We start from the raw sequence: 13,420 nt of genomic DNA, 5'->3' as shown, positions 1-13,420 counted from the left end.
GATGAAGATGACTGTAAACTGGGGTTACAATGTCCATTTTTGGTTGGGTTCTGTGGTCTGTTCTGTTATAATTACATTTTTATATTGCATGTTTCAGTTTGTGTCCTGGCTTTCAGAATTGTTTTGGCTCAACAGAGTGATGTGGCCATAAATAAATGAAATTGCTTGTATGAAGTGTACTGTAGTGTCAATTGATCTTGTGTATGAAACCTGGATAATAATGTTAATCTGCTGTTATATGCAGAGACATAACTGTGAATGCTTTCTCTTTTTCTCTTTGTGCATGACTCTGCATGGCTTGCTCTGTGGATCAATGTTTGTGTGTGTGTCTGTGCATGTGTGTGTGTGTGTGTCTGTGCGTGTGTGTTTGTGTGTGTGTCTGTGCGTGTGTGTTTGTGTATGTGTGTGGATGTTCACGTATGTGTGGCTCTCCTTGCCCATTCCTGAACATGTATGTGTGCCCCTGTCTGCATGTCTGCATGTTTATGTGTATGGCTGCTTGCGTGGTACAGATGGTGGGACAAAGAAGCTAAGGAGCACCATTCGGCGAAGCACGGAGACAGGCATCGCCGTGGAGATGAGGAATCGCGTGACACGGCAAGGTAGCAAAGAATCGACTGACGGCAGCACCAACAGCAACAGCTCCGATGGAACGTGAGTCTCAAAACCCTGAAAATCAAGAATGACAAAGAGAACTAAACAGAATCCAAAACATCACTAGTACATACGCATACACACAATACAGGCCAAAAGTATTAGGCCTCCTGTCGTTTTTTTTTTTTTAACTTATGTTTCCACATTCATTGAATAAGGAACCAAAGTAAAACCATTTATTTTCACTTTCAACCTACAATAACACAAAAAGATGACTTTTACATAAAACAAATCTTAGACCCAACTTCTCTCTAAATAGCCTCCTTTGGCTTTAATTACAATAAAATGAATTATTGGAAGTCTATCCAATAATTTTGCATAGTGGGAGGTGGAGGGGTGGGAGGGAGGGGAGGGGTAATTAAATTGAGTGAAATCTTATCTACCTTAAGTTTTTTTTTTAAACCCCAGGTAGCCTAATACCTTTAGCCTGTAGTGCAAGTAAAATAGGCACTAAAGCTTCAAGAAGCAAATATTAGGCTTAGATATGCGTGTCCAAGTAAATATTTTGACAAAAAAAAAATTTTTTGTGCCACATTGCAAAGAAGCTTAAGATTTCCTGGCACAGTGTTCTGTACACACTCAGAAGGGTCCAGCTGATGGGCAGTAATGTTAACAAGAGAAGACCAGGAGGATTAAGAGGCTGTAGACAAATATCTTGTGGTGTCTAGCAAAGTAAACCATTGTAAAATCGCACTAAAACTACAGGAAGAACTCAATGCAACTCGAAAGAAACCATTTCCCCTGACTACGGTTAAAGAGCAACTATGTGTAACAGCAACACAAATTGTGTATACTTAATAATAAACACGCATATATTACCTGACGCCTGTACTATATATATATATATATATACATATATATATAAAATTGTATACTGTTGTACTGTACATTTAGCATTTAGACAGTATAATAACTATGCATGCAGTGCTTACTGCAGGGTAATAACCCTCTATAGATCAGTTTAAAAATTATTTGTGTCTACAATGCTGAATAATATATACAGCAAATTCTTGCTTTATAACAGCACTGGATAAACAGCACCAAGAATGCAAAAAAAACACTGCAATGCTCAAAAGTAAACTCTGCCAAATGTGGATAGGGGCGGGGTTGGGGGAAGTAGATAAACAAGCTTTTAGTGTGACCATTTAAGAGGAGGGTGTGAGACCTCCATAATCCCACAGAGCTTTGCTCCACTGACACCCTACATTACCGTGGTGTACATCTTTACTCTCTGTTGTGTTATGTATGGAACACTCTTCTGTCCCCCCTCAGGTTCATTTTTCCAACCACTCGCTTGGGAGCCGAGAGCCAGTTCAGTGACTTCCTGGATGGCCTTGGCCCGGCCCAGATCGTAGGTCGACAGACCTTAGCCACACCGCCAATGGGTGAGTAGCCACCTCCTTGCTCAGGAGCCGGGCTGTGAACATTGTAGAGAGAGAGAGAGATGGGAGAGTGAGGCTTCCTACTCTTGGCCGCAAAATGAGTGGAGCCATTGTGTATCGGTCATTCACTCATTTGTACCAATAATGGGGTTATTACATATATTGCTTAGATGGTCTTGGTTGTGACTGATAGTGTGAATCAGTAATTGACAGCACATTATAGCTCCATTATGGGGTTTGTAAAGGCTAACTATCCCATCATTAGGTGAGTCATTGAAATGGCTCAATCACATACGCGTTGATGGAACACATCATGGTCTATTTGGGAAGAGAGGAAGAAAGAAGGAATATCAAATAAAAACAGAGAATGAAAAGAAGCTCCCTCGACGTATCACTTTAGCCATTTTCAGAAAAGCGCTCCCAGCTCTCTAGTGTCATCTGCTGTTCGGTTCTGGAACTGTAAAATAATACCTTCCAGTTAAAAATAATAATACTTTTTGAGCTTGATTGATAAGATAGCTATATTGAAAATATTTGCATGTCAGGTCTGTAAAAATTCAAATGAACAATTTTATTTTAGGTTGAATCACTAAAGATTGTCCAGACAAAAATGTAAAGTTTTAACTTAAGCATTAGGCTGAGTAACGGAAAGTGATAAGAATGTCTATTGCAACATAGCAAGTAAGTGTTGTAGCATACAGACTCTGTGCTGGGGCATGCTGGGGCTGTTTTCTGAGCGTGCCTCTGTCACAAACGGGGCATTCAATGTTTCTCAAACCCCTGACTCACCAAGCACGTCCCTCTCCTCCAGGGGACGTCCATGTGGGGATGGTAGACAGGGGAGGCCAGCTGGAGGTTGAGATCATCCAGGCGAGAGGGCTCACCCCCAAACCCGGGTCAAAGAACATCCCAGGTATGTCATGATGCCATCTGGCACAGCACCAACAGCACATAACAAAGATACATGTAATGATAGCCCCTTCTTTGACCAATCACATCACTCATCACTGTTCCTTGGTTACAGGGAGTCTATCCCTTATTTTATATTAACGATGCATAACTGTTCTCTCACCTCGCCCTGGCAGCGACGTATGTGAAGGTATACGTGCTGGAGAACGGGGCCTGTCTGGCGAAGAAGAAGACGAAAGTGGTGAAGAAGACTCTAGATCCGGTGTACCAGCAAGCTCTGCTCTTCGACGAGACCCCACAGGGGAAAGTCCTGCAGGTAGGACTGACACATAGAGTCATTAAATCAGTCATTAGATAATCTAGCCAGCCAATCTATCTGTCATTCACTGACTCAGGTAAAGCTCTAGAGAAATGTCTTATTTCAAAGAAGGGCTATGATTAAATTGCCATTTCATAGTGACTTGGGTGGTGGTTCAATCCCTTCATAATTATGGGACTTTGCCGATCTGACAGGTGATTGTGTGGGGTGACTATGGTCGCATGGACCACAAGTGCTTCATGGGAATGGCGCAGATCCTGCTGGAGGAGCTGGACCTGTCCTCCACAGTCAGCGGCTGGTACAAGCTGTTCCCCACGTCCTCGCTGGCCGACCCCACCATCGGGCCCCTGACCCGCCGGCTCTCCCAGTCCTCCCTGGAGAGCGCTACCAGCCCGTCCTGCACCTAGAGCCGGCCTGCCGGACCAGAACTGTACAGACACTCCGCCTTCCTGCCACCCGGACACGCCCACAAGCCCGCACACCCTCCCCCACACCAGCACCTACCTAAACGCACAGATACACGGCCTGTCTCTCTTAACTGTCTGAAACATCCACAGGGTGATAAACACATGTGCAGACACACACACAAACACACACACACGCACATGCTCGTACACACACAATAGGAAAGGAAGCATGGAGAGAACAGGCAGAAATCGGATTGCTCATAAAAATGGCGTGATCACAGGATGGATGCTGAAACATGGACATGCAAGCACACACACTCATACACACACACACAGACACACACACACACACACACACAGACACACAGACACAGACACACACACACACACACACACACACACATACACAGAGAGAAAGAGAGAGACTGACAGATATCAACCGAGGGGGGTCCACAATTCCCCCAACCTCTAATGGTAGCATCACTATGTGCTGTATGCAGATATAAGAACACAAGGAATATTTATGAGATACATTAACAACTGTGGGAGAGGGTGTGGGAGAGAGGGGTGGCCAACAGTCTGTCTGTCACACTGTAAGCACACCATCACACACGCACAGCCAGAGAAAGGAGCGTTTACCTGAGACAAAGCAAATTTGGCCAAACATCCCAGCCAGTTTTAGCAATGAGCTTAAATGTGCTCCAGCCTACTTCCATCTTTTAAAAATAATTTTAAACAGAAGATGTAGCATTTTCTCGTATCTTCCTCAAATCGCTCCCTCTGACGAACCAGGAAGCCATTTGTCTTTGGCTTTCTGGTTGTGTGACTAGTATATGTCACTTCTGGAGAAAAGAAACACAACCACAAAAGAAGTTTCAATGTACTTCTTATTCCGTTCAAATATTTCTAATCTGTCTATGCCAAACCCGATTTAAAAAAAACTTTATTTTTTAAAACCAAAGCAATTATTATTGTTATTATTATTACTATTATTAAGAATTGCTATACTCAATAAGACGTACGGAAATGTAGCAGAGTCGATGACTTCAATGAAATGCAAAAAAGTACAAAATATGAAAGATGATTTCATAAGAAACGTAATAGCAACCGACGAGCAGGACACCTAAACGGCCAAAAAAAAAAGAAAAGAAAACAACAACAAAACAAAATCAGCTTTCACTGGTCAAGTTCTGAAATGCACCTAAGTATGGTTGAGTGAAGTACTGTAGCGTAAAACTGACTTCAGAGAACAGAGCTTATAAATATATAGATAGGTAAATAGATTTATTTGTGTTCATGTTCGTATATATGCTGCGTTCTGCACGTTTTACTTGCAACCCTTCTTGAAACTTAAAAAAGTGCTATTTCTAGCTTGCCTTTAAAAATAAAGATAGACTATAGATAATGTTTTATTTATTTTGCTAATGTTAACTCTACCAGTCTTGTTTAATGGCCATGATCTGCACTGAGAAAAGAATCACAGGATATAGACATTCCGTTACACTCCAGAGCTCCAAGAAGTTATTAGTTGAGAGAATGCTATTCCCACCAATAGCATTGTAAGACAAATACAATTCTACCAGCATCCATCACAGACAGCTGCTGTCAAAATGAAGATTTGACGTTAACGTGGGGGCACATGGTTACTGTAGATGCGTCACTGCTGGCGAACAAAGACTGGCCCACTTCTTCAAGATCTTCAAGCTTCACAAAGGTCTCTGGGAAATGTAGTCTTGAAAGGTTATTTTTTGAGACACAGAACCACAGTGGACCTCACCACCCAGGACCCAGGATCCTCCTCCTCGCCACCAGCCTCGCAGTTTACCCTGTCATATGGCTGCGTTTCCCTACTCTTCCTATCTTCTTCAGGATGTTTTATAACATAAAGGTCAACATCCTGAGATCTTTCAATTTTCTCTTCCTGAGCCCAGAATAAAGAGATATTCATATAAAAAACTACAGAGGAATGTAACCCAACACACCTGAGGGACTTAAGATTGTGTGTTAAACCATCTTTGACTGAAACATCAGCTTTCTCGAATGATACAGCTGATAAGTGGAGATTTTAATTCTTTCTTTCTATCTAATAGATATATCTTTGGTATATTTTCTGAGCTTGATTTGCTTTCTTTGAGCAAGGCTAAACAAGGTTGAAAAAGAAAGAAAATGTATACAAATACTGTCTAACATTAGAGCAGACAGAAGGGGAGGAGGGTTTTTTGAAAGGTCTCAGATTAGTGTATTTAATTCTAGGCTGCTTACTGTCACTGAAGAGATGCTCAGGACCTCCAATGTTGAAGCGAAACTCACCCTTTTGTTTGGATACTTCTCCTGAGAGACCCAAAATATGAACATCTACAGAAAAATTTTTGGTCACATTTCTTTGTGAATTTATTTTTGAACCATGCTGCCGTTCGTTCCGTTTGAAGAACTTTGCTGTGCTGGGTCCTATTGACTGGTGCATCTCTGCTCTAGAACTATAGTGGCAGGCATTATAAATGTACAGCATTTACAAAGACAGTACTCTTGAGACTTTAATGTCATCAGACATTCTGTCGCTGTCAACTACCCCTTCTCCAGTACATTCTTTTTTGTTATTCTAATCCGGAGCAAATCATCAGATCATCATCATCGTGACACCTGGGGTGAAATACAAACAGCAGCACTGGCAGTTAAGAACAAATTCTAGCAGAAGTTCACTGGAAACATAGCATGTCTATAAAAACTGTGCGAGTACCTGCAAAAGACCCCTCGAAGGATAAAAACAGCAATTTAAAAACAGCATGTAGTTTTTATTTTTTTATTATTGCCCAAAGTTATCTGCGCAGAATTAGGACTGTTGCATGCTGAGGAACAGGAGTTGGATTCTGCCACAGAAATTTGCCCATGTGAAAGACGGATAAGAGAAAACCCTCCCCCTGATCTGCTGTCTGCTACTCTGTTACGCACAGAGAGCACCCCAGGGAACAGCCAGTGCCGCACTACCACATAGGGTTTCTGGAGCATTAGCATCATGATATTGCATCACCAGAGCATTGCAACAGTGTACAGCACTAATTTAATTGGGCGTTTGGTTCTCCAGCAGGGATTAGGTGTGAGAGGTGCATTCTGGGTATTGTTTCCCCTACTGCACCGGTACAGTGAAGAGTCCTTTTGGGTCCCCCCAGACTCGTGTAGAGACCAATATACACGGAGTTACTGCATTGTTTACCAGTCAAAGCATGTATCACACTCACTAAATTTACTCAGTTGTGTTTTTATTTTTCTGTTACTGTTTTATTTTCTTGGAATTCCTTTTTTATAGAAGATTTCAAATAAGAAAGTAAGAACTTTTGTGTTTACATTGTAAACTGCACAATGAAAATGTTCTTTATGCATGCAGATACTGCATCAAATGTAACTTTAAAATATGATTATGAATATTATGTTTATAATTATAATTATTTTTATTATTATTGGTAGCACTGTTGATTCAGTTGTTTCTGGAGTTTGAAGTCAAAATATTTTTGTTTGTTCTTTCTATTTATGACTTTAAAAAATGCTTTCTATTTTCTATTATAATTTTAGTTATTTTACGGGTAGAATTGGTTCCCTTAAGTGGCAAAAAAAATTGTTAAGAAAGTTTGCTTTCCAGACAAGGTGGTGTCAGTGCAGGGCATGTTGCACACGTTCTCTTCTGATTGGTCTATGTGCTCCATATGACGTCTCAGAACAAATCATAGGTACGTGCACGTTGTGCATGAAAAGTCAGCGAGGACGGCTATACTGGGAGGCACTTAAAGATGAAAGGGAAGGCTTTCAAAAAGTATACTAATCAGTGTTTCCCCCAAGGGATTTTGGATTCGTTTTCTCCCTCTCTCTCACGCAGATTTATCTGTTTCATCAGGAAAGTCACAGTAACTGCTGGGCCAAGTAAATCTGTTCTTTTAAGGATTAATGTCCTGCATTGCATCGTTAACTCCCAGCCGGGAGGTTTTTGGACAGACTTAGAAAGCGACAAGTGCCACATTCCACACTTACACGCGATCGCTCTTAACAGCCTGGTCACATGCTAACATTGCATCTAGCCTTCCTTTGCGGCAGTCTTAACCCGAGAAAACCTATGCCGCCCCTCATAAGCGCTTGTTTTCCTCTGCGTGTCGTCAGTCATTTCGACCTCTTTTTTTCGTATTTCTCACAGCGTTTGCTTGCTGAGCATGAAAGGGCCTCTTCCCCCTGTGAATACGCGGACAGGCCAAAAAGCTTTTAACGGGGACGTGTTGTGGACGTAGCTGTGAGGCCAGCGTTCCCTGTCTGGTGGACTGCTACACGCAACGCGGTCGCTTCAGTAGCTTCACACAGCGCCGACGGTAATGGGGAGGGGAGACGAGGGGGAAGGGCAAACTGCCCCAGAGAATTCAGCATTGGTTTCTTAGGATACTGTCGGGAGAAAAAACGCTTTTCGGTGACATTCATACCCTTTTAGCATCAGCATGGTGGCAGTTTTCACAGGCCAGATGCGGCTTGTGGTTTCCAGACCGGAAAAGAGGTGCTAGAGGGATGATAGCTCTCCTTTAGAACATTAAGCTTGGCTCCACTTACATACGGTTTTTTATTTATGGTTATGATGGTACTTTTTCAAAATCTATGTTTTCCTAGAGCGCAGAGAAGAGTATAGCCACGTTTCCACCCAAACTACCTGGAACTTTTAGTCCCAGGAACTACTTTTCAAGGAACTATTTGGAGCTAGGAGGGTTGAGTCTGTTCTTTTCTTTCCAAGGGTGCATGTACCCCCAGGCTGACACCAACTTTTCTACCTTGGACTCTGCTGCCCCCTGTAGTTTGGGGCTTTTTCTGTCTTTTGTCAGGATTAAAGCTTACAGAATTGTTTATGTTACTACAGCATACATATGATTTGGATGCTTTTCAGGAGAGAATTGTAAACCCGTCTGTAAAAACTTCAAATGTAAGGCATGATAGTATATACAGTAAAGGGTTGGGTATAACATTGCATATGATATCCTAGTATAATCTTACTGGATGTAGGTACAGTTGCAAGTTGAGTTTGGTTTGTCTGTCATTGTTGAAGCCAAAGCTAAACCACAAACCAAAATGAGTTGAGCATTTTGGCAGTAGAATCCCTTTCAGACACTGGCTTGAGCCTGATGTACTGGGCAGAATCTGAAATACAGCTAACTTAATGTGATGTCACTGCCGCTGTTGCCTTGTGACAACATGTTAAGTTAGCTTGGTGGCAGCGTCCCTTGCAGTGTGCCCCTCATGCCGTATTAGTTTGTACAATTAACTGTTTTGACATATTTAAGGCTCGCGTTGGGGTCATGGATGTGAAGCTCATGTAGCCTGGATAGGCCCATGTTTCGCCCTGTTCTGAAGACCAACTAAGTTCCAGAAGGATCCATGCTGGGGACTTACAGGGTTGAAAACAAGGGAAAGGAGCCCGGTCCTGTAGCGACAGACATACTGATTTTGCTCGGACATCCGGCACCCCTTTACTGTGTAAAAAGGCGGTGGCCTCCAAACCTGCAAGAGGCTCATGGGCCTTCACAGCGTTGGATGGGAAATCTCCAGTGTTCTGCATGGTGTCCACTTCCAGTGAAGGAGCAGCTAGGAATGAACAGTCATGTTTATTTGGTGTTTTAGTCTCTATGGAAGAGTGGTGAACTATAAAAAAAAACAAACAAAAAAAAAACAACCTTTTTTCATTTTTTGCACAAGATGGAAATGAATAGCGCCTTCATGACCAGGAAATGTCTATGGGCAAAGAGGAGAGGAATACACTAAAATAAAAAAAGACTTGTTCAACTATAATCTTTAAATGGAAACTATATACATGTATTGAAAAAAAATCCTTATTCACAGCTGAATGTTTTTTTCCTTGGTACACAATGTAAAATGACTATTAGATATTAATATTTTTAAATGTGGTTTTTACGTATGGGAACTTGAGATTGTTTGTATGTGCATTTCTTTGTACCGTACATGAAGTAGCCACAGAATATTATAGTTCTTGCAGATTACGAGTGGTTGAAAGAGCAGAGAGTGAATGCAAAACCATTGCTCACCAGGTTTTTGAGTGTAGAGGTGTAGAGGGCCTTGGTTGAATTTCTGTGGGGGCTGCTTTCTAAGCCAAAAAGAAATGGAGTTGTGTCAAGTGTAATGGGCATCGTCAGGCTCAAGTTTCAGGATGATAAAGTCAGTACGGGCTAGTCATGAAAGCATTAATGCCATTTCAGGAGTGGACGCTGTTTTGAAAGCCTGATGGCAACAGTGACTGAGGATAAAGTGAATAAAATGGAATCCAGCTATATGAATAAATAAATCAAGAATGAGTGCTTTATAAATATTTTATTTAATAAAATGGCAAGCTTTGTAGTAAGACCAGAGTTTCTTATTTTGGAGAAACAAAACAGGTTTCAAATTTAAGATGACAGCACTCCTACTAAATGTGGCCTATACAATAGTAAAGAGGTGTCATCAATTTTACAATCTCTGTTTTTCTCTGAATTTTAGTAATAGCCCCCACGCTGGCTACTGTGCAATTTCAGACTAATATTATCTGTGATATAAACGGAAATTCAAAAGTTTATCTGTTGTGCCGAAAGTAGTAATCTTCTCTTGACGGCTCAGTGGGGTACAGCCATTGTATTTTGGTGTTGGTAGCATATTTTGAAGGCAACTTTACCTTCATTTTTAAAATGTTTTTGCAGAAGCTCATGGCTCAATTTCACGTACTATCAAATGGTAAAAAAAGTAAAAGCTTTGGCACAAACAGTGGACAATGTCCAGGGCTTGAGTTAAATGCCTGAGAAACGCACAAAAACAGGTAGCTGGTAAATGTGGCCAGTTTGTGGGTTCTGGTTTTGTACGTTCCATAAAAAATATACTTCTCAACCTCTGCACAAGATAGATGTGGCTGTCTGGTCTGAAGACTTTCCTGTTTATTGACTGCTTGATGGGACCCAAAGGAATGAGTGTGCTTAAATGTTGTGTATATCAGTAGGGATAAACAAGTTTTGTGTGCGTATGTGTGTGTGTGTGTGTGTGCGTATGTGTGTGTATGTGTGTGTGTGTGTGTGTATGTGTGCGTATGTGTGTGTGTGTGTGTGTGTGTGTGTGTATGTGTGCGTATGTGTGCGTATGTGTGTGTATGTGTGCGTATGTGTGTATGTGTGTGTGTGTGTATCTGTGAGTATGTGTGTGTGTGTGCGTATGTGTGTGTGTGTGTTTGTACTTGCGTAACTGGGTGACATTGAGACTGGCGGACGACCCCAGTTCTCAGAAGGGATTGAATCAATAAAGAGAGGGAGGAAAACAGAAGAAAAAAACCATTATGTAGGCCCATGGCATGTTCCCACAATGTTTTGCTGCAACCCATTATTTAAAAGGTAACCTGAAGGTTGACAATCAAATGGGTTTGAATCCCTGTTTTGTTCATTGCCTGGCATGCCACAGAATGCTACTTGCCTGTTTTTAAGAGGCGAGGAGGCAAGCATGGTAAAGCTTAGCGTGGGAACGTTGATTGACTTCACTGGGTTCCATTATTGTTTGATCGGAGATGCAGCTTAGCTTGAATTGGACGTGAATGTATTTCCATTTGCTGAGCTCTTATTGAAATGTATAAAATTTGACATGTAAAAATTATTCCTGCTTTAGAATGGAATGTTGATAACCTTGCCTATCTTTTATTGATGTCTGCCATTTTAAATCCTCTTTATGAGCCTTTGAATCAAATCCTTGGACAACGTTACTCACATCTGCACATATAGCACTTCTTAATATAACAATATTGAAATTTACTTCTTACTTCTGGAAAGAGATTGATATAATGGATTTAAAGGAGTGTTGGGAGATACTTTCACAGCATTTCTAAGGTTGGAATTCTGGCTTGGAATTCTCTATAAAATGAGGGCTTGTTGCATTTTTGATTGCCTTACTTTACTTTGCTAAAATGTGCTTCTGCTTTTGCACATTTGAGAACTTAAAAATAATATTTTTCTTAAAGTATTGTAGTGAGGTATCTATACCTGTAAGGTCCTTGAATGTATTTCTTAAACATCACACAAAAAAGTGTTGCCATATTTATTTTCTTCGAGTTGATCTGTAGTCTTGCTAGAGAACTCACGCAGGTCATCTGGACATGTTCAGATGAACAGAGCTGCCCCTTGGGGTTTTCTTATTTTTACAGACATCTCGACAATGGATCACAATGTGTTCCTGTCCCCTTGTAACTCTATCAGTAGAATGAGTCACAAGTTTCCATTTCAGGAATAGTAATGGATTCAGGGAAATTGAGTGCTGATGAGTTTAGGACTTGCTGTTGGTGGCCAGGAGGATGACTGGTGTAAGTCTACATTTTGAGGGTGAAATGTAAAAATACTCAGATAGTCATGAGTATATTTAGTATTTAAAAAGAATGAAGTTACAGTGTACTTTATTATAATTTGTTTATCTTAAGCATTGAATTTACTGCTCCGAGCTATTGAATATTCTGGGAAATCTACAGTAAGCATTGAAAGAAATATAAGCATTATTTCTTTGTAGCATAAATTTAGCCTTCCTTGCTCTCTACTGTCAGGGTTTTTATTTGGCAATAAATTCTTACTGTAACAAGTTTGGATCGATTGAATCTGTGCAGTGACCAGACCTTTGCCAGAAAGGAGCCCAGGTTACCTCATATGTCATGTCTGTATATTCTAAGCACTGACACAAAAACAAATGACAGAACCATAGTTGTTCAAAACTTGTTTTAACTGTGAACGTAATTTCAGAATTCATGTGCTGATCAGAACAAATCAGCCAATATATGAACAAATGCCCATCCACCTTTCAATAGAGAAGGGTAAACAGTTTAAAAACGTGCAGAGTGTATCGCTGCCTGTCCATGTAGCAGTGTCCTCGAGATGGACACATCTTTTCGGAGTTTGCAAGAATCATGCCGAGTCAGCATTTGTTGTCCACATTCCAGTTTCTTGTCTTTGTTGTTAGTTGCAGCACAAGAACTAAGCAAGAGTTTGCTTTTTGTCCATTTAAATGTTTGTCAGGATCTTGATGGGCACAATGTTTCCACAGAATGGCAGCAGGGTTACACTAAACTGCTGATGCTGTAACAATGTTGTAGCAATGTTACAAGAACTTCGTAGTTACCTGTGAAGTTGGATCTTCTTTAGGCTCTCCAGGACCAGGGTTGAGATCCGCTGATCTAGTCCATGTTTAGCAAGCAACAGGTGTGAATGCATCTGTGGAGTATGACTCCCTGCTGTCATATTCTGTCCATGGAGGGGTTGTGTCCCCAAATTGTTTTATTTATTTTTATTTTTTGATGTGTAAGATCACGATCGGATACTTGGACTAAATTGCATTGTTCTTTCTGTTGTTAATGGTCTGGTTTGTGATTGTCAATTCATTGTAATGAATCCCTGTGTCAAAAACAAAGAAAGCAAGTTGGTGTGAACTAAAAAGAGCTTGAAAGTGTAAAGTATTAGGGATGCATTAAACAGACAGTGAAGCTGTACTTTTATACCTGTGCTTTGTAAATGTTTTCTATGTGCGGTATTTGATAAATGTAAAACTGGTATTTTTGTGGTTTGTACGCTGCAAAATTGATTACTTAAGGTGCACGTAGTTTTATAAGAAAAGCAAACCAAACTCTGAAAAAAAAGAAACATAACTTTTCAATTCAGAAGCCTGTATCTGCATGCCATTTGAACAGCTGGAAACAAAGTCAATAAAGATCTATTTGAATCACTGTT

At 40.8% G+C, this 13,420-nt stretch overlaps 1 protein-coding gene across 1 annotated transcript in view; it reads left to right on the top strand.

Annotated features, from left to right (window-relative positions):
- rims3 (regulating synaptic membrane exocytosis 3) overlaps positions 1 to 13,420 on the top strand; it is a 43,568-nt gene extending 30,148 nt beyond the window's left edge. The window contains exons 3-7 of the mRNA XM_035430801.1: positions 513 to 654; positions 1,927 to 2,039; positions 2,848 to 2,949; positions 3,122 to 3,261; positions 3,459 to 13,420. Of these exons, the coding sequence (XP_035286692.1) occupies positions 513 to 654; positions 1,927 to 2,039; positions 2,848 to 2,949; positions 3,122 to 3,261; positions 3,459 to 3,671 (710 nt within the window). The 3' untranslated portion in view covers positions 3,672 to 13,420. The remainder of the gene's footprint in view (positions 1 to 512; positions 655 to 1,926; positions 2,040 to 2,847; positions 2,950 to 3,121; positions 3,262 to 3,458) is intronic.

This window comes from Anguilla anguilla, chromosome 8 (genome assembly GCF_013347855.1).
Source record: "Anguilla anguilla isolate fAngAng1 chromosome 8, fAngAng1.pri, whole genome shotgun sequence".
NCBI lineage: Eukaryota > Metazoa > Chordata > Actinopteri > Anguilliformes > Anguillidae > Anguilla > Anguilla anguilla.
This window is presented reverse-complemented; position numbering and strand designations above follow the sequence as displayed.